Source organism: Sorex fumeus, unplaced genomic scaffold (genome assembly GCF_029834395.1).
Source record: "Sorex fumeus unplaced genomic scaffold, SorFum_2.1 ptg000078l, whole genome shotgun sequence".
Lineage (NCBI taxonomy): Eukaryota > Metazoa > Chordata > Mammalia > Eulipotyphla > Soricidae > Sorex > Sorex fumeus.
In genome coordinates this window covers 11,752,833-11,774,485 of record NW_026606135.1, presented here as the reverse complement: position 1 = coordinate 11,774,485, position 21,653 = coordinate 11,752,833, and the positions used below count along the sequence as shown (strand labels likewise).

Below are 21,653 nucleotides of genomic sequence, written 5' to 3'. Positions count from 1 at the left end.
CAGTCTGCCTCTGTGGCAGGCACTTTCCCCTCCACCATTATTCTAGTGTTCCCTTCCCCAACTTATCCCCCTCACCCCTGCTCCACAGTAAGCTTCATGCTGAAGACCACTTCTCCTGCTCTTTGTTTCTCTTGCCTTTGGGCATTTGTTATTCCTATGAAGTTTCTTTATATCCCGCGTATGAGAGACCATTCTGAGTTGTCCCTCTCCCTCTTACTAACATCACTCAACATGATAACACTCTGATCCATCCACTTAGCAAATTGCCTGACTCCATCTTTTTCTTATGGTTGCGTAGTATTCCGTTGTGTTCTGTGTATGTGCCACAGCTTCTCTGTCCAGTCATCTGTTCTTGGACACTTGGGTTGTTTTCAGATTTTGGCTATTATGAATAGTGCTACAGTGAACGCAGGGGTGCAGATGTCTGTCTTGCATTGTGCTTTGGACCCTTGGGATGTCTTCCAGGGAGTGGAATTGCTGAGTCATATAAAACTTCAATTGCTAGTCTTTTGAGGAATGTCTTTATTGTCTTCCAAAAAGTCTGGTCCTATGGACATTCCCACCGGCAGTGAATGAAGGCTGCTTTCCCCCACATCCTCTTCAATACTAGGTTTTTGTGTGTGTTTGTTTCTTTTTTTGTTTGATGAGTGTCGGTCTTGCTGCTGTAGGTGTGATAGCTCATTGTTTTGATTTACGTTTCCCTGATTATTGATGATGTAGTGTATTTTTTAAAACATGCATTTTGGCCATATGTATTTCTTCTTTGAGTAACTTCTATTTATTTCTCTTTCTCATTTTTGATAGAATCAGATACATTTTTTCTTGTAGAGTTCTATTAATGCTTTATATGTCCTGGATATTGATCTTTTATCAGATGAGTGATGGGCAAATAATTTCTCAATCTGGGGGCCTTTGTTCTGGTCATTGTTTCCTGTGACGTGCAGAAGCTAATTTTATGTACTAATTTTATATAGTCCCATTTGTTGCGAAAGCACAGTGGGTCGGGCGTTTGCCTTGCACGTGGCTGTCCCTCTCGGAGAGCCCAACATGCCACTGAGAGTATTGCGCTCGCATGGCATATCATATTCGATATTCCATAAACAGCACCAACAAGTCTCACAATGCAGACATTACTGGTGCTCACCCCAGCAAATCAATGAGCAACAGGAGGACAGTGCTACAGTGTTACCATTTGTTTATATTTCGTTTCACTTGCTTGGTCAGTGGCATTTCCTTCTTTAAGTTGCCTCTAGCTTCAATGTCGTGGAGAGTTTCTGCCTGTGTTTTCTTTGTCTTATAGATTCAAGTCTGCTATCAAGGTCTTTGATCCATTTTGATTTGATTTTTGTGCATGACAATTGAAAGAGGTCTGAGTTTATTTATTTTTTTTTTGCACATGATTGACCAGTTTTCTCAGCACCTTTTTATCAAAGATTAACTAACCATATATATACTCAAGGGTCTGTTTCTGAATTTTCAACCCTATCTCATTGATTTATGGGTCTGTCTTTATTCCAGTGCCATGCTGTTATAATTACTGCTGCTTTGTAGTGCCTTTTGAAGTTGTGCAATGCCTCCCATCTTCTTTTACCCCCAGGTTTACTTTGGCTCTTGGGCAGGGGTTAGAGAGAGAATAAAGTGGTGATTTTTAAGGCTGACTGTGAGTACTACGAGGCTTGAACAGAGCTGTATTCCTGAGTCCAAGCACAGCACCGTACTACCCACTTGATTGATATTATCAGGAGTGTCCCCTGAGCGTTGCTTGGGAGGCTTCTCCACCCCCAAACTCTCAATATGTAAAATAACATTCTTACCTTCAAGGAATGATTTTATCATTGGGGTAGTGATGTTTTGCACACTTTTCACAATAAAAAAGAAAGAAAGAAAGACCCATAATCATGGCTTATGGGTCTGCGCCAGATTATAATTTCTGCAAGTCAAGTGTTAGTTGAATGTGCACTTGGCAGAACTGTGTGAACCTTATGGAAATGGTGGTGCTTGAACTCTTTCCAGGGATTTAGATAAGGAGAGAAAAGATCCTTGAGAGCAATCATGGCCTCCTAAGCCAGGCAACTTCGCTTCACTACCACTGCCATCATCTCCATAAGCACTTCTCAGGACTGAACTGTGTGCCAAGAGCCCTGGCAGTTTACCTTTGGAAATTCATATACGTTTTATAATGACTTAAAAATGTAGGTATTGTTCTTCTCCATCTTGCAGGGGAGGAAACTGAGGCTGGGGTGCATCAACTCACATAGTTAAGAGGATACAGAGCTAGAAATGGAGCCCAAAATCTTGACTACAGAGCCATCTCTCTCAAATTCTAGAGTAGCTCTATAGGAGTCAGAGAAGAGCAAGGCTCATGGGTAGCTATAAAGAGATAATGAGATGGGATGGGGTGAGGCTGGCTCTTCCCTCCCACAGCCCAAAGAGACCCCAGTCACCACCCACAAATGGACCCTCTGGCTACTCAACAAACCGCTTTGGCCATGATACCAGAGACTCAGAAAGAAATCTTGGAACCCAGCGGCTTTTGGCAGAAATCCCTCCAGATCTAATTGTTAAGATTTCAGAAATCCAAAATCGTTATTCATGATCAGCAATAGAAAACAAATTGCCTAATGTTGCCTTTTCCGCAGATGTGAGTACAATCCCAAATAATAATGGTGGGTCTGGTGTCGAAATATTGAATGTAATCAAAATAGAGAGAGAGAGAGTAATGAAGAAACCATCTGCCACACAGGTAGGGGGAGGATGTGGGCTGGGGGGTATAGTGGGGGTTTTGGTGGTGGTAAATGTGCACTGGTGAAGGGATGGGTGTTTCATCATTGTATGACCGAGACTTAAACCCAAAAGCTTTGTAACTGCTCTCACGATGAGTCAATAAATAACTTTAAAGAGAGAGAGAAATAATGAGATATTAAACAAATATAAAGTTACTGTGTGATTTGATTTTAGGAGTTCTGTCCATTCAGCATAATTATAACATAAACAACAGAAATTATTCATCTTGGCCAATTGCAGCAGAAATGAATATTGGAATGGAATGGAAACAAAGGAAGATTTTTTTTCCAAAGGAAGGCTTTTAATCAGATTTTGGAAAGGACAACACAGATCCAAGGATTGAGGAACTAAGAACTCAACAAAGGTTTCTCCAAGGCCTGAATATTAGAGAGGCTGCATTTTAGCTGCTCTCTGTGCGGAGTCCTCCATCATCCTTTGAAGATTCAGATTTCAATCAATAAGCTAAGATTGGCCTCTCTTGGGTCTTATGCCCACTCTTTGCCCAGCAGGCTTTGGAATGGTTAAACAAAGGTTTTCATACTAACAAGGTTTCTATACTAATTTAACAAAGGTTCCTATATTAATAAAGGTATATTATAACAAGGGTTTCTATACTAATTTGACCTGTCGTCCCCTTTCAGAAAAAAGAAAAAAATTAATCCATTGCACCCCTGGGAGTACTTGGTGGAGCACGCAGGATCAGGGCCAGTCCAGAATGGCCAGCCAAACTTCATAGTTTTTCAATTATTTTATCAAATAGCCATGAGATAGAGTTACAAGCTTTCATGTTTGCGTTACAATCATAAAATGATCAAACACCCAACCCTCCACCAGTGCACATTCCCCACCACCAATCGCCCCAGTACATCCCCCCTTTCCCACCCTCCCCCTGCCTCCATGGCAGACCGTTTCCCCATACTCTCTCTCTACTTTGGGGCATTATGGTTTGCAATACAAATTCTGACAGGTTATCATGTTTGGTCTTTTATCTACTTTCAGCACACATCTCCCATCCCAACCAATCCCTCTAACCATCATTTTCTTAGTGATTCCTTCTCTATTCCAGCTGCCTTCCCCCTCCGTCTTCCCCACCATGAGGCAGGCTTCCAACTGTGGAGCAATCTTCCTGGCCCTTGTGTCTACTGTCCTTGAGTGTCAGTCTCATGTTATCTTGTTTTATACTCCATAAATGAGTGCAGTCCTTCTATGTCGATACCATTCTTTCTGACTCATTTCACTTAGCATGATACTCTCCATGTCTATCCACTTGTAAGCAGATTTCATGACTTCATCTTCTCCTAACAGCTGCATAGTATTCCATTGTGTAGATGTACCAAAGTTTCTTTAACCAGTCGTCTGTTCTCGGGCATTCAGGTTGTTTCCAGATTTTGGCTATTGTGAACAGTGCTACAATGAATGTATAGGTGCAGATGTCATTACTACTGTGCTTTTTTGCACCCTCGGGATATATTCCCAGAAGTGGTATTGTGGAGTCATACGGAAGCTCAATTTCTAGTTTTTGAAGGAATGTTTGTATTGTTTTCCAGAAAGGCTGGAGCAGTCGCCATTCCCACCAACAGTGAAAGAGCGTCCCTTTTTCCCTACATCCATGCCAGCACTGGTTGCTTTTGCTGTTTAGAATCAAACCTCATCTTATTGCCCACTGTAATTTTCACCAAGTCCAGGAACTTGTTGTATTCTTCTGCCAGTTCATTGGCTTTAGTTACTTCTATTCTACCTATTTGTGAAACTATTCCTTAATTGTCTTTGACCTTCTTATGTATTTAGTTTAGCATAATCACCTTAAGTTCCATCTGCTTTGTCCGAAATGGCACAAATTCATTAGTTTGCCTTTGAGTATATCTAGCCCAGCTTCTTTATACAACCACAGTCATTGGGAATTTAGGTGGAAAATGGGAGTGCTGTATGCTGTTCGACTATGAGGGGGTGCTTATAAAGGTCGCACTTTAGTGAATAGTGAGACTGAAAATCCTGGCTGTAAAATACGAAGAGAAAATGATAAGGAAAAAGTCTGAGGCAGCAATTTGGAGAAAAATGGTAGTTTCTTTGCAGTTGCTTGCAAGGCTGAGGATTATACTTTTTTTTGAAAGAGAAATTGAAATAAATTACAGCTTTCTAAGTATTTCCATCAAAATAACAATTACTTCTATTGTCTCCAACATCATTTCCAGAAGCTTCACAATGAAATGAGTTAGCACGAAAAGTTAGTACAGAAGTGCAAAAACAGACAGGCTCTCTAGCATTAAATATTTTTCCTGCAATGGGATGATCTTTTTAAATAAGTCTAGGGCCAGGACAATAGCCCAAAGGTCTGGAGCACATATTTTGCATGTGGGAGACCGGATACGATTCCCAGCACCCCACGTTCCCCTCAAGAACTCCTGGGAGTGATTCCCAGAGCATCAAGCTGGTGGTAGCCCCTGAACACCAGGTATAATCCACAAACCAATCCAAACAAGAAATAAAAGTACCAGTCCAAAATTGTGGAGTAATAAGGAGGAGTAAGCCTGGTGCATCACCTGGAGTGGCCCTCAAGAAAAAGAACAAACTAACCCTCAGATTCACGCCTCTTTAAAGTGCCCCTCCCCCTCCCCAGGACCCTGAGCTGCAGAAACACCCTTCACCCCTTCACCCCATTGGCTTTGCCATGGGGCCCCAGGGCATGTGTTTGACACAAATGGGCTTTATTTATTGGAAAAGAGCCTCTGTTTGCAGCAATGGGGGAAGTGTGAGAAATTCCTGAGTTTGTTCCTGGCACCTTGGGGTCAGGGAACATGGACCGTGGGGGTGGAAGTACCGATAACCCCGCCCACCGCCCCACGTGGTTTGATGTCTGCAATCTACAAATTCATCTGCTCTTGAAACAGCCCCTGCGCTAAAACACTGCCAAGCAAAGCCTTTGGGCAATTGTACTGGAAGAGCAGAGGAGAGGAGAGTCAGCACAAAGGATGCCTCAGATGGGAATAAAAGTCTAATCCTGGGGCAGAACCCATGGCACTGCGGGGAGGACCCAGCCTTGCCTGAGACTGACCTGGGCTCAATCCCTGGTGTCCCATGTGGTTCCTAAGCTCTGGCAGGAGTAAGCCCTGAGCACAACTAGGTAGGACCCATAAACAGAAGCAAAAAAAATTTATAAATCAAATATTATTTAGCAATACAGACTTTTGAACCCAGTGGCAGCAGTAGAATCTGCAGTCTTATTACTTCAGTAAGAAGACCGTACGACCAACCAGAAAAGTGACGACCAAAAATTCTGTAGTGACCAGATCTGGAAGGGGAAGAAAATAACCACTTTTTCTGTACACAAATTTTTCTTTCTTTTTTTTTAAATGACATGCTAGGGGCTGGAATGATACTACAACGTACAACAGCCTGGGTGTTTGCATATTTAATCCCCAGCATCCCATATGGTCCCCCATGCACCAGCAGGAGTAATTCCTAAGTGCAGAGCCAGGCGTAACCCCTGAGCTTCGCCGGGTGTGACCCAAAAAGCAAAAAATAAAATAAAATAAAAAAATGAATAACGTGCTAGTGTTATTTTCATTAAAAACTACATATTCCCTTGCATGTAAAAACGTTGTTGTTGTTTTTTTTTTTTCACTTTTATCACTCTATGGGGCTGGAGTGATATCACAGCGGGAAGGCTCTTGCCTTGCTTTTTGTCTGACTCAGGTGTGATTCCTGCACTCCATATGGTCCCCTGAGCACCGCCAGGAGTGCTCTCTGAGCACAGAGCCAGGAGTAAGCCCCGAACACCGCCAAATGTGCCACCAAACAAAAAGAACTATCTTGTTACAGATTCATTTTCTGCATTTACTGTTACGACTCAGGAGAACAAAAACTTCAACCAGAGTACCAGGAGAAAAAGACATAGTTCCACAGGATGGAAAACATCTTGAACTGAGGTGGAGCAGATAAACCCAGAATTTGAACTTGCTGCAGAAATGCAAACGAAAGTCAGAATGAAAAGGACAAATAGGGGAGCTGCAGGATAGCACAGCGGGCAGGGAACTTGCCTTGTTTGAGGCCAACCCAGGGTCCATCCCCGGCATCCCAGGTGGATCCTCCCCCAGCCAGGAGTGATCCTTGAGCACAACGCCAGGAGTAAGCCCCTCACATCACCAGGTGTGGCCCCAAAACAAAAGAAAAGAAAGAGGCAGATGGGTCTAAGCATATCTGAGCTTTGCTCTGAAGTCTGGGGCCGCAGGGAGCACAGGCTTTGCAGGAGGCAGAGTTCCCTCCCTCCACCCAGCCCCCAGCAAGGAGCCATGAGTATCCCCAAGGCCAGCCCACTGCCAGGCTGCTGAAGATGGAGGACACAAGGAAGGGAAATGTGTTTCCCATGAAATCTACTGTGCTATAATTCCCTGTGACACAGCGCACCCGCCACCCCACCCCACTGTGAGTTCTGGTTGCGGGGAGACCCCCTCCTCTGTACTGTTGAGTGGCGATTGTCGGGGTCTGTTGCACGTCCATGGTTGCCGCTCCTTCCCTCTGCTCATCCTCCCAGCCCCCCAGTGCTGGTCCCAAATGGTCGGTTCATCCCTGGTGCTATTTGCAGGAGACAGCGCCCAAGTTGGGGGCACACAGACACCAGAGTCCCGTCCTCCCCTGCGCTCCCCACAGCGCACATCCCCCCAGAATCATGACTGGTGCCCTGGCTTGAGGAGGCAACTGTCGGTCAGAAGGCGAAGCAGTTTTTTGTTCCATTTTGGTTTTGTTTTTTAAGACACTCGTCTTGGCATGCAACTTAGTACTGGAGCGGTAGCACAGCGGGGTAGGGCGTTTGCCTTGCACGCGGCTGACCCGGGTTCGATTCCCAGCATCCCATATGGTCTCCTGAGCAGCACCAGGAGTAATTCCTTAGAGCAAAGCCAGGAGTAACCCCTGTGCGTTGCCGGGCGTGACCCCCGGCAAAAATAGATACATAAATTTTAAAAAATAAATGACCAATTTAACCACTTGTCCATTTCCCTCTGCTGTCTCATCGCCTCTGCTCCCCGCCCCCCACCCACACCCCGATGTCCCAGGAATGTTTATGCAGCCATCCATGGAAAGTCACTCTTTCAGGGGCCAGGGAAGTCCTAGAACTGGTATGATCTTGTCTTGTACAAAGCTGAACTGGGTTCAATCCCTGGCACCCCATGTGGTACCGTGAGCCCAGAGCCAGGGTAAATCCTGAGCATGGCCAGGTGTGCACCCATCCACCCCGAAGAAAAAAAACTTTCAGTGAATCTAAGGAACAAATGACGACTTTATTTTCTTTGTGTGTGCGAGTAAAAAAATGTAAAACGTGGTCTCAAATATTGAACTGTTTCTTCTCGTTAATCACGGCAAGTTGTGTCCAATTTAGAAATCTGAAGACGACTCTATTGTAGCTAATCTCAGGATCTTAATCGCCAGGTAGAGATTGTAAAGGATCCAGATGTAGGTCTGAGTGTGATGGTAGATAAAGTGCTAAAGGAATTTGCTCTGCTCTCGGGTTGAAAGCCTGGGAAGGGTCTAGGTCAAGATTCCCTGGGTTCATGCAGAAACCGCTGCCTGCCCCCAAGGGCCTTGGTGTCGTGCAGTGCTGATGGCGGAGGCTCTCTCCATCCTGGGCTCCCACACGGAGGCTGCCTCTGAGCGAGGAAGTCAGCTCCACTCACCCAGCCCCTGGGTTTGCTGCGGGTTTTCCCCAGACTGTTGTTATCTCCAGCTTAGCTGCACGCGATGTGTGCCAAAGGCGTGTCTCTGCACTTTGTGAAAGTCAGCGTTTCTCTCGGGAGCTTGTCTCCAAGTTAGGTTTTTGAAAGGTTCAAAACAGGTCCAGCTGCGGAAGACAGGGCCAGTCCTCCCCTGCTCAGACCACTGCTAAAGCCAGAGCAGACGGGGTGGGGGGGGTGGTCCTGTTCTGCGTCCCCCACTTCCCTGAAGGCCAAGGACAGATACCAGAACCAGAATGTCAGGCGCGGCCTTTGGTCAGGAACTCTGCGGGGCCGGGAGGCAGTCTCCACGGTCCTGAGCTCACTGTGGGTGCTGATGTCTGGCTGTCTCCGCGCTCGCTCGCTGCCGTGCTCACCTCACCCTCTCCTTTCCCTCCCACTCCTGCTTCCTTTGCTCTCTTTGTGTGTCTTTGATGGTAAGACTAAAGAAAGTCTATCCACGTTATAATAAATAAATTTCATATATATTTTTTAGTAAACCAAGTCGTTGTATATATATATTTTTGGCTGCCTTCGTCCCTCTGTGTCTTGCATTTGTTTCGCAAAATACTCTCGACAACATACACAACACACATTCACACACACACATGAGCACTCACCCTTTAAGATCAAGCCACAGCAAAGAACTTCAGTGCCAATTTAGTTCTCCTGGCTGTATTTGCATTTCTCTTCCTGTTTCTAATATTTGGTTCTTGTTATTTGCATTTTGAAAGGTTCCCCAGTAACACTTTAAGGTATTTGCATCATGACTGCGATTTATTTCTTATGTAAGTTGTAAGGAAAGAATCTGGATAGTGTGATCCCTTGGGAAAGGTTTCTGGCCCCGGAGACCTCCCTTCCGGCTCTCCTCCCTCTGCTGTTGCTCAGGACACCAACTCTAAAGCGTGTGGCTTTAAAGGGGCCCATGTATTTGTGACTCGGGCATCGGTAAAGAGGCCCGATGTCCTCTAGCCACTTGTGGCTTGCACGGTAGAAGTCAGAGCTGAGAGGAGACAAAGGGAATTAGCCGTGAGGACTGGTCAGCAGGAGCAGCTGCCGGGGTCTGTTTGGCCGTGTCCATGTAAGGGTCGCCACACATGCCCTGTCATGGACAGCCAGCCGGGAGATTGTGCAATGTTCCAGGCTTGTGTCAGGAACATGCCAAGGAAGCTTCCCTCTCCTCCTGCCTCAGAGCTCATGGCTCAGGCAAGTTGGATAGTCCTGACCAAAGAATGGGGATCTGGGACTGGAGCGACATTCCAGTGTGGAGAGCAGTTGCCTTGCACACGGCCAACTGGGTTTGAGCCTCGGCATCACATATGGTCCCCCTGAGCACTGCCAGGAGTAATTCCTGAGTGCAGAACTAGGAGGAACCCCTGAGATCTCCCGGTATAACCCCCTTCCCCCCAAAAAATCAGAATCTGCTCATCTTCCTTAAACCCCTTCACTTTGAATAAACATTCAAAATCAGATTTTCTAAGTGTGTGTTAGATTTAGAGCAAGGAACTCTTAAAATAATCTTATGGTGGGATCAGTTACCAAATAAGTTTGCTTTGCTTTGCTTTGGAGATGCAGTGCTCTGCTGTCATTCCCACCTCCAGAGACCATGCAGTGGTAGGGACCAACCCAGTTCTCCTGTCTGTGAAGTGTAGACCCCAGCCCATCCCTCAAACACATGCCATAGGAAAGTCAAGATTCCTGACCCACAGGGTTGCATCAGAGATTGCCTTTCCTCTAAAACCCTCTTATTTCCACCTAAACAAGATCCTGTTTCCCAGCGAGGAGTTACTCATGTAATAGCTTAACTGCACCACCCTTTCTGGTGTACGTCCAGCCCTTGGAGTTGAATACAAGAGATCTCTGTTAGTCTCAGATTCTTTTCTTACTACTTAATGATCTGGAGTGTAAGTGTGAGCCACACACTGAGATAAATACACACTTCTCTTTTCATCTCTGTGAGAATTTCCGTTTGCCGTAACCCCATGAGAATTCTGTAATGTGTGTGCGGATATCTTGGATCTCACTAACCAGACATACATTCTGCCATTTCTAACATGGGCCTCAGTCTTCGATTCCTCCTGTCAATTTTTGGAGGGATCCGACCCTCGGAACATGCTCCTCGTTCACCCACTCACCCGGGCACCAGGGAGACTCGGCTTGTTGCTGTAAGTTACGCCTCCTTCACTGTGTCACCTGCCCGCATCACTGGTGCTATGGCCCAGTGCATGTTATCTAAACATGCATGACCCAGTGCCGCAAGGTGGATGGAGGGAGTTCCCATTGGCCCTCCCCACTTCTCCCAGGGCTGCACATTCCCTCCGTCCCCAAGGCACACAGATTTGAACCAGTGAGTAGGACATGAACATCCACAGCTGTCCTGGACCCCAGACTTTAATGAGATCCCCCATTTCACACACACTTCTGTCTCTCTAGAAATATGCATCCCAGGAGCCACACTTCTGTCCCCTCTCATGTCCTTTCCAAGCTGTGGCATTGCCCAGTTTTGACTGGCCATCCGTTCCCGCCCTGTGCTCCCCCACACACGTCCTTTTGTGGTGTAAATGCTCTCTCTCTCTCTCTCTCTCTCTCTCTCTCTCTCACACACACACACACACACACAGCCATACACGCACCCGTTGGGTTGTATCTATTGTGTCTTTGCTCCTTCTCTGTCTTGCCGCACTCTCTCCCCAGGCCAGGTCCTCCTCCTCCTGCTCTGCAAGCCAGTCCGGAGGAGAGTCTGGCCGAGGGTGTGAGGCCACCCACTCTGTATGTCCTGAGCTCTCATCCTCTACCGGAAACCCATGTTCATCTTTCTGTTCTGGCCTTTTGCGAATTGCCGTTTTGTTTAAAGCAACTCACTTTGGTCCTCTCCAGAGTCTGGATGAAAATCATTCTCTGTTGGATTAGTCGGAACAATCTTTGCCCCTGTTCTGGCTCAGAAAGGTTTCAAAAACAAAATCTCCAAACTTGCTGAAAGTTACTGAAATGACTGAGAATCAATGGATACTCCCAGCATAAAGCCGCTCTGCATGACATTCATATAATTGCTTTGCATGTGTGTGTTTTAATTGTTGTCATAGCTTGGTAATAATTTATTCAAGATATTGCACTTCAACCTGGGATTAGCTGTTTAAAAGAATTATTTTGGGGGGGGGGGTGTGGGTGCAACAAGTCCTTTTTTTTCTCTTTCTGTTCTCCATCTCCCAAAGTTATTAACTTGTTTCTTTAAATTCAAATGGACAGAATGATACGCAGGTTCTGGCATGTACACATAGTCAAACTTTTTCTCCCTCACAGTCAGTAAAATTTCACTAAACTTCTGCAAGCATCAAAGCCTCGGCCCCTCCCCCTGCAACAGTCCTGGGAGTCCTTGAGCCTCGGTTCTAGGGCAGTAGTGCACTGGCCTCTCTCTGGCTTGATTTCTGGCATTTTGAACTCTTTGGTCTTTTCGAGAATCCGAGTTCATAAGAGACTCCGATGAAGAGAAAGCTTCCCTGCAGAAATCCATCAGTATTACCAGTGCTTTGCTCAGGGAGAAGGACGCAGAGCCGGAGAAGCTGAGAAATGAGGTCGAGTCCCGGCCCCACCCACGTGGACCCAAGCCACGCCCATCTCCGCCCGGGCCACGCCCACAGGGCCGAGCCACGCCCATCTCTCTGAACCACGCCCACATAGGCCTGAACCACGCCCACCCCTAGGACTGGGGGGGGGGCTGGGCGGAACCAAGAGGCGGAACGCCAGACCCCGAAGAGGCACGGGGTCCCCGGCCGCTTCCGGCTTCCGGAGGAGGCGTGACGTCAGGATGTTCACGTGACCCGCGCATCACGTGGCGGCGGGGCTGGGCGGCGCCGAGATCGCACCTGTCCTCCACGCGCGGGAGACCCTGGACTCCCTGCGCGATTCCCGGGCGAGTGCGCGGGCAGCGAGGGGAGGGCCGGGGCTGGCAGCAGCCTCTGGAGCCGGGGGCGTCCCCCAGTGCAGCCCGAGAGAGGGGGCGTTGCGCTCCCCGCCCTGCGGCCCGGCCCTGGGAGGGAAACGGGGCGACTCGAGTCCCTCTGGCAGGCCGAGCGCAGCCCCGCGTCCAGGCCCTTCCCGCTGTCCCGCGTGCAGGGTGTAGCGGCCTGCGACCCTGGAGCCACTTTTCCAGCTACCTGCTCCTCCAGGGTCTCCTTGGCAGTTCACTCGCGGGGTCCATGACCCCAGTCTGACCCCAGGACCCTGCAGACACACTCTTTGTGGAAGACAGTGATTGCTTCCGAGGCCAGTCGCGCCCCTTGCCCTGATGCTGTTTTTCTTCAGGCCAGGAATATGAGTGTGTCAGCTGTTGCTAACTGCAAGCTTTGTTTGTCCAGAGTTTGTTTGTCCAAATGGCTGTTGTTTGTTGCTGGCCGTTACTGAAATTCCTTTTACTCAAAGGACGGGATGCTTCTCCCTCCCGCAGGCAGTAGTTTGGGATGAGCATCTCACAGGACCAAATAGCTTGCTTGCACAGTGCTCACTTCTAAAGGTAAAAGTGTTTTGGTTATTTTTTTTTGAAACTGTCATTCTGGACTCTAGCAAGAGTAATATGATGTTCCACTTCTGGAGTAACTGGTGTGCAGAGCTGTCTGGTTTTTAGAATCACTGACGCTTGTATGAGTGGTAAATATTTTATCTTCTGTGGACCTTTTGTTTATTTATTTGAAGGAAAAAACCTTTTATTTGGTGACTTTTAGGAAGAGGACGAGCGGAGAGAGAGTAACATTTCAAGAGAGACCGTGGGCTTCTCCAAAGGCAGAGAGAGCCCCTACACACATCCCAAGATTAGACAGGAAAGCAAAAAAGCCCCCATCTCAAGGAGAGCTGCGGGCACCGCATTGGCTCGGCTACATGGGCACAGGCAGCTCAGGGGCTTGGGCAGCATAGGAGCCTTCAGTGGACCTTTCAAGGGTGGGTGTGCTCCCCCCTCTTCTCGACGGATCGGCATGTCTTCTGATTGTTACTTAATGTGGCTCAAAGTTTTTCAGACACAGGATTGGTTACTTCAGCCTGAATTTATACACCTGACTTTGGGGAATCTAAATTTTTATACTAAAGTGGTTTTGAATTTTATTTGGAGGCTCATGCCAGGCAGTGCTCAGGACTTACTCCTGGCTTTGCACTCAGGATCACTCCTGGCAGTGCTCAGTGGACAGTATGGGGTGCTGGGGATAGAACCCCGGGTCAGCTGAATGCAAAGCAAGCACCTTCCCCGCTCTACTTTCTCCCTGGCCCCGGGTCTCCTGAGCACTGCCCCAGGGCACCTCCTGGTGGTGATTCTTAGCAGTTCGATGATGCTTGGTGCTGTGGTGGCAGGGATATCCCAGGCCACTCCAGTGGCCTCTCTTGGGCTGCACATGGCAATGCTTGAGAGCCTTGTGGTGCCAGGGGGCGAAGTTGGCAGTCATGTGTCAGGCATGTACCTTAACCTCTGCACTCTCCGACTCAACACTAAAGTATACTGTGCTTTGGAGTGGGAGTGTTACAACACCTGAGTTTTTGTTGTTGGTCTGTTTTGTTTGGGCCTCCCCTGGCAGTGCTCAGTCTTACCCCTGGCTCTGCACTCACGATTGACTCCTGGTGGTGTTTGGGGATGGTGTGGGAGGCCAGCAGTCCAACCCAGGTTGGCTGCCTGCAGTGATGCCCAAGTTTGGGTCGGCTGGTAAGTTTTAGGGGTTCTGTTCACCATTTGTATGTGTGCTTTCCTAGGAACATGAGGTGGAGAAAATGTTCACACTCAAAAGAAGCCTCTTGCCAGCAGCCGATGTCAAGAATATCAATTTTTTCGTCAGACCCCGGCTAGAACTGATGGATATAATGGCTGAAAATGTGCTTAGGTATCTCAGAGCTGATGCTGGATCCATACGGAATCATTCCTCTAGTGGTTTGAGTGCTCATCAGGACACCTTTGCTTGCCAGCGCTTTAGGAAGTGGATCTTTGGACAGATGTGAGAGTGTGTCGGAGGAGAATGGGGGGTCAGGAGCAGGATACTCTGCAGTCAGCCAAGGATAGATCCTCGGAACCCAGTGCGGTCCCCAAGTCTTCCGGGAATGACTTCTGAGTGCATAGCCAGGAGTTATCCCTGAGCACCTGCCGGGGTGGCCCAAAAACTATAAATAGAGAATGGGAAACTTTGTGTATTGGGGCTTGGGGAGACAGGGCAAACCACATAAACCCCCTGTCTCAGGACAGTAGAAAGCTCCGGCCTGTCTCAGTAGGCCCTCCCGTTGATCGTTGATTTGCTCGAGCGGGCCCAGTAATGTCTCCATTGGAGACTTTGTTGTTACTGTGTCTGGCATATCGAATACTCTCGGAAGCTTGCCGGGCTCTCCGAGAGGGGCCGAGGAATCAAACTCGGGTCGGCCATGTTGGCCGCTTGTAAGGCGAACGCCCTACCCGCTGTGCTAGAAGGACCCAAATTTCTTTATAAAAAGAAAAACAGCTAATGGTTCTTTTTCAAGTACTGAATACCATATGCTCAAACTTCATAAGCAAAGTCAGGAGAAGCTGATTAAAATTTAATGCTGCAGCATCTATGGAGGAAGTGCACCAGCCCAGTCTGCATTACGTTTGATCGACGTGGCCCCTAAGGACTTAAAAGCATACGGGGTATTTGAGCAAAATCGGGCACGGTGTGGAGCAACCTTTTATTTTCCTAGAGACATCGCTTGATTAAATAGAAACATTTTTTTCTGCAAGAAACAGATGTCCGTTGCAATAACCCTGAGAGGTTTTTTTTTTTCCTTTTTTTTGGGTGACACCTGGCAATGCACAGAGGTTACTCCTGGCTCTGTACTCAGGAATTACCCCCGGTGGTGCTCACGGGTCCATATTGGATGCTGGGACATAGGAATCCAACCCGGGTCGGCCCGCATGCAAGGCAAACGCCCTACCCGCTGTGCTGTTGCTCCAGCCCCAACCCTGAGAGTTTTCATGTCCCATTAATGGCCCAAGAGAAACTAACACTGCCCCTTGGCAGAGCACAGGTCAGCGGTTTCCAGAAAAAGCATCAAAATCAAGAGAGCAAGAAAACTAGAATCTTGGGCCGAGTCAGTGGTGGGGGGTAGCTTATAAGCGTCTCTTTACAGCCCACTGTGTGTCAGGCACAGGGAGGGCCCTGGGGAGCAGTCCTCGCCTCGGGGCCTCAGGCTAATGCACGGTCCTTCTCTTGCAGTGAAGACAGATGTGGCCTCATAAGAGATTTCCACATCTTGTTTGTGCTTCAGCGTCGCCTGCTGTGTGAGCAGCGGCTAAAGGACCGGGGCGTCCTGGGCTCCTTCATCCACAGGGAGGAGTACAGCCTGGACCTCATTCCCTTCGACGGGGACCTTCTTTCCATGGAGTCGGAGGGCGCCTTCCGAGTAAGTTCAGTGTTTGCCCTTTGAACTTGACGCTCTTTCTGCCTCGTTTGTGCCTCGTTTGTGATGGTGACACTGACACTGGCATTTCAGTGATTCCTGGAAGCCTCCAGTTTCTTCCTTTTGGGGAGAGACGGGAGTTGTGCCACACCCAGCAGTGCTCAAGGTTTACTCCTGGTTCTGTGCTCAAGGATCACTCCTGCCCATGCTCGGGGACCATATGTGCTGCCAGGGATAGAACCCAGGTTGGCTGCGTGCAAGACCAGCGCCTTCCCCTGTGCTGTCTCTCGGGCCGCTGCTCCTCTTGCTTATGGAGACCCTCCTGTTTCAACAAATTGGCTTAAAATTGTTAATGCCCTTACTGAATTCTCAAAAATCAATTGTCCTTAAATGTGTTTATTTCTGGTGTTTCTCTGCTGCTGGTCGATGTTTGTCCTTGTGCCCGTCCCACCCTGACTTGACTGTGGCTGGGGAGGAAGCTTCGAGAGTGGAAGGCAGGGCTGCTCCAGCCAGAAATACTCAAGTCTGTCACTGCGTTTTTCCAGTTAGCCATTTGTGAGGGATTTTGTTTTCGTGACCACCTTTCCCCTTGATTGAGTCTTGGCAAGACCTGAAGACTCTAATCTTACATTCTCATTTTCTAGAAATACAATTGCCTCCATTTTTCATTCAAACTCTTGAGGTTCTGCAGTGTGACCTCAGGGCTGGGTGCAGGGTGTGCGGGAGATTCTGTTTCTCCCACACGCCCGTCCCAGCCTGTTTCCTACTGGTTATTTTCAGCACATATTTATTTGTTTGCTTTTCTTTGGTTTTTGCTTGGAGCCTCACCTGGTGATGCTCAGGGATTACTCTTAGGGGTTCTCAGGGGTCCATATTTGACTCTTTGATACCAGGGAAGCACCTTCGCACTGAACTACCTATCTGCCCCCCCCCGGAGTTTTTCTTTTTTAAATGTTGTCTTTTTCTGAAAGGTGGTTTTTTGTTTGCAAATATGATTTTAACTATAAGTTAAGAGTTTGATCATAGGCAAATGCTGTCATGATCCAAAAGTAACGACGAGACTAGGACCCTGCTGCTAGGAATAGGAAAGATATCTGGCCTGAGCACTGCAGTCTGAGATCGAGATGGCCCTAGGAGAGCAATTCTATAAGCTCAAAGTATTTCTTACTGTGTCCATACAAAATTATATGTATGCTTATATGTTGGTTGGACAAGGAGAGGAGAAACACGTCCTAGAAGCAGTTTCCCTGTGTGTCCTGACTAGCTTGGATGAGACTGAACTTTCTCCCCTTCAAACTGCCTTCAGTAAATGATTTCAGTATATTGAGGCAGTTTCCCTTAGCTCACAGGAACCTAGCTGGCCTTAGGTATGCAGATCCCAGGTGGTAAGCCAGGCCTGATCTTTGGGATGTAGATGCCTGGCTCCAGGCAGGCTGATGTAGATTTCAAGCTCTAGGGACTGGTCTTTGTTGTGCTAATCCAAGTGCTTATAGCTTGTAAAAGGTGAGGCCAGGATTCCTGGCCTGCACTTGTAAAGAAACAGTGTGGATATAAAGAAACAATGTATGGTTTGCTGCCTCAATGTTCTTTCTGTAACTCCTTTTGATGACATCATTATATTGCGCCCTTTAGAGGTACTGTGATCTATATAAGGGAGATTTAAGGGCTCTCTGGGGGGACATGTGCATCAGAGAACCTGGGAAGATGGGGCTGAGGACAGAAGCTGAGAGAACAAAGGAGCACATGCTTGAGAGATCCTGGGGCCTCCATGACATACATCTCTTCCCTGTAATAAACTGCTGCTAAGACCAACCAGCCTGGTCCCCGTTTCCTTCCTTCGCCTGACCAACGCCATCCACCTCCCTGGATTGGGAAACGGCCTGAGACCACCGAACGCGGGCAGCGGGAGAGATAGACCACCGGCCCTTTTATTTTTTGTGTGTTTACACATTCAACCAGATGTTTTTCCTATGACATATTATTCACTGTAAATAGGGAAAATTGTGCATGGCTGGAGTTCTGGCAGCCCGAGTGAGACCCCCCGCCCCCAAGTGGGTAACCACCACCTAGAGTGTGTGACCCTCAGCCTCAGCGAGAAAGGGAGGGAAAGGGAAAATAAGTACCGGAATGAAGGGGAAGATGCAAGTGGGAAACACATCAGTTTGATAATGTCCTCTAAAAACGGCGTACCAGGGCCAGAGAGATAGTAAGGTGGGTAGGGCACTTGCCTTGCCCCTGGCCGACCCGGGTTCATTCCCTGACACCCCATATGGTCCTCCAAGCCTCTCCTGGTGTGACCCCCAGTGCTAAGCCAGGGAGTCAGCCTGAACCCGTGCCCAGCCCCAATGCTCCCGGCGCCAATCATGAGGTGGGACTGAGTAAAAATGTGTGTATGTAATATCAGCGAGTTTGGCACTGGGCCCTCGCAAATGCCCTGGGGGCTAAACGGCCCTGTGAAATCCACTGAGAAGAGTAGAACTGGGCTGATAATGCAAAGGTTCACCCCACTCCCAGTTACAGCAGAGCAGATCATGCAGTGTAGACACGTGTTGTTAACGTGTGTGTGTGTGGGAAGCTGGCCCTTTAACTGACCAAGGCCTAAGTGCCTGTATGGTCATCCTGACCTACGGACACCACGGCAGGCACAGCCTGTGCTATGTATGGTCATCTTGACCTACGTGACCCCGCAACAGGCAAAACCAGTGCTATGTATGGTTATCTTGATGTATGGTTATCCTGAGAGAACATCTGTCATGGCTGTCAGTAATAACAAGAAGTAACTATCTCGTGTCTGGTAGGTGATGCATGTAAATTTTATAAATCATATGGACATGGCTCTTTGTGTATCTACCTCATGTCTGGTAAATCATATGGACATGGCCCTTTGTGTAATCACCTCGTGTCTGGTACCAGATACACATAAACCTTGTAATGCATGATAGGTGAAAACAAACCTTCCTAACCATATATGGGCACGACCTTTTGTGTAGCTGCCTCACTAATGGATATATACCCTGATTGCCCCCAATAAAGTCCTGTCCCTTTTTCTCTCTGTTTCTGAGCTGTATTCTGTCTCTTGTGTCTCGTGTTCATTCGGTCGGTCCTTCCCAGCACCTACGGATCCTAGGGCCACCTCCGCAGGCCGGAGAGTGGTCTGGCGGGGCCCCCCGCATGTGTGTGTGTGTGTGTGTGAGAGAGAGAGAGAGAGAGAGAGAAACATCTGGCGATGCTCAGAGGTTACTCCTGGCACTCTAGTAGCCTGGCATTGGTCACTATCGCTCTGGCCTCTGTTGTTAGCACTGTAGCACTGTCCTCCCATTGTTCATCGATTTGCTGGAACGGGCACCAGTAACGTCTCTATTCTGAGACTTGTTGTTACTGTTTTTGGCACATCGAATATGCCACAGGGAGCTTGCCAGGCTCTGCCATGCGGGGAGGATACTCTTGGTAGCTTGCCGGGCTCTCCGAGAAGGAGGAGGAATCTCACCTGGGTAGGCCATGTGCAAGGTAAACGCCCTACCCGCTGTGCCATCGGCCCCTGTGGTTAACTTCAAAAAAATTTTTTTTAATACAGAATTATGGGTGGTGGGGATATAGCTTAGAGGGCTAGAGCCCCAACATCACCTGGGGAGCCCCGGGTTCAGGACAGGAGGGACCCACACACCACCAGATATGACCCTAGGGGCTTTTAAAGAGGAATTACAAGGGCTGGAGCAATATACATTGGGAGGGCATTTGCCTTGCACGCAGCTGACCCAGGTTCAATCCCCAGCATCCCATATGGTCCCCAAAGCACCACCAGAATAATTCCTGAGTGCAGAGCCTATCCCTTGAGCCTCGCCGGGTGGGAGTTGTTAGAGGTGTCTCTGTAGTAATACGCCGTTTTTAAACATGAATGTTTTGTTTGGGTGCTCGGGGCTGGGCAGGGCCGGGCAGGAGCCGGTTTAGCTGTCCGCAGGCAGACACAGTTCCCGCTCTGAACAGTCACCTGGGCCCCTGAGCAGTTCGAAAGAGGCCCCCTAATGCTTTCCTTCCCCTGCATCATCCTCTGTGGTCTGCTCCAATGCAGAGTTTCCGGTTCTTTTCTGAGGACTCTTTGGACATCCTGACCAGGGTGGCTTAGACTCAAGTGTGAGGCTGCACCCCAGACCTGGAGGAGCCATCCTACGGGGTCTTTGGGGATGTTAGGCTCACTCTGGGCCAGGCTCTCTGGGAGGTCTCCCTCTGCACCCCGCCCCCAGTCTGCACACCTCCACGGTGTTATCTTTTTATTGTTAATTTTTTCACCCGGAGATGCACGGGGGTTACTCCTGGCTGTGCAGTCAGGATTTACTCCTGGCGGTGCTCAGGGGACCATATGGGATGCCGGGATTTGAACCCAGGTTGGCTGCATGAAAGGCAAATGCCCTCCCCGCTGTACTATCATTCCAGCCCCAACACTAGAAGCTTCGACCTGGGGATCCTTGTTCCTTCAGCTCTTTTGCATGGAAGGGCGTGTGTGAGTCAGACCTGAGTGGCTGTGAGCGTTGGGGGGATTCCATGGCATGTGGGGTGTCCGTGAGTTTTCTGAGGCATGTGGGGTGTCCCCTGGTGGGTTCTGCAGGGCAGCTGGGGCTGGGACCCGGGTTAGGCCAGAGACCGGCCTCACGTCCGGTCACCTTCTCTCAGTCCTGTTTGCCGGCTTGCTCTTCTCTTCGAGCTCTTGCTAACTCTGATTTTCCCCCCTGACACATAAAAGTTTCCTCTATCTGGATATTTTGAAGTTGAATGCCAGCATTAGACGGGTGACGAGGCTCGCTGATGACAGTGAATAGATGCCGTTTGCATATGTCCTGTGCCTTCAGGCTGTATATAGTCTTGAACTGTGTCTGCAGCTCCTGAAATTTTCTTTGGAACAGAAGACTGATTTTTATGTAACTTCCTGATAGAATGTCATGCGGTGCTGCCTGAGGGGTAAGGGGTCCTCGGAGTCCTAAGGGGGAAAAATGACCCAAATTGAGGTGCTTCCTGTGTGCCAGTGTCCCATCATGCCACACCTCCCAGGGCTGGTGTTTCCCTGTCCAGAAGATGCTGGACAGACGTGAGCCAAAGCTCTAGCAAGGAGGAAGCATTTGTGCTGCAGGATGAAATAGAACTGCCTTCGGAAACCCCAGCTTTGAGTCCAGCTGACATTTTCAAGAAATACAAAACAGACTTTTTTTTCCCATTTTTAGTACCAGAGCAGATAATCCCCTAAGGTTATTTGCTTCCCTGAGAGATATTTAGCTTACCCTTTCAAGGTTCATTTAGAGCAGATCTTGGCGTTAAATCAGAGTTGGGTGCTAACCGAGTTCAGAGTGTTTGCGTATTTGTGGCCTTCTTTGTCTCTTAAGAGGAGCCGTAGTTACAGGCCTCCAGAGAAAACAAAACACAAGCACCCGCTTCCTCCAGGCTTGGTTCCTCTGGTCTCAACCCCTGGCCACTTGTCTATGCATCGTCCCCAGAGCAGGCGGGGGACAGAGGCAGAGAAGTTCTGAGCAGCCCCTGCATGGTGCTCCCCGAGCAGGGCTCCCCATCTTTGTGGCTTCTGTTGAGGTTCTGAAGTGAATCATCAGGTTCTAGTGACAAATGTCTCATGTATGGCGTGAAACAAAGATGGAGTTTGTGCCATCAGTCCCCGGGGTGGGAGGAGGGAGCGTCGGGTTTTGGGGGTCAGTGGCAGGAGGATGTGACCCATAGCATGTCGGCTTTATCTCGGGTGGGGGAAAATGGATCGTTTGGGGAGGAGTGTGCTTGGGGTACAGA

At 48.6% G+C, this 21,653-nt stretch overlaps 1 protein-coding gene across 1 annotated transcript in view; it reads left to right on the top strand.

The window, feature by feature from the left end:
- LOC130038615 (vacuolar protein sorting-associated protein 33A-like) overlaps positions 1–21,653 on the top strand; it is a 140,444-nt gene that overhangs the window by 11,944 nt on the left and 106,847 nt on the right. The window contains 3 exon segments of the mRNA XM_056130442.1: positions 12,934–12,999; positions 14,220–14,347; positions 15,686–15,872. Coding sequence (XP_055986417.1) covers positions 12,934–12,999; positions 14,220–14,347; positions 15,686–15,872 — 381 coding nt within the window.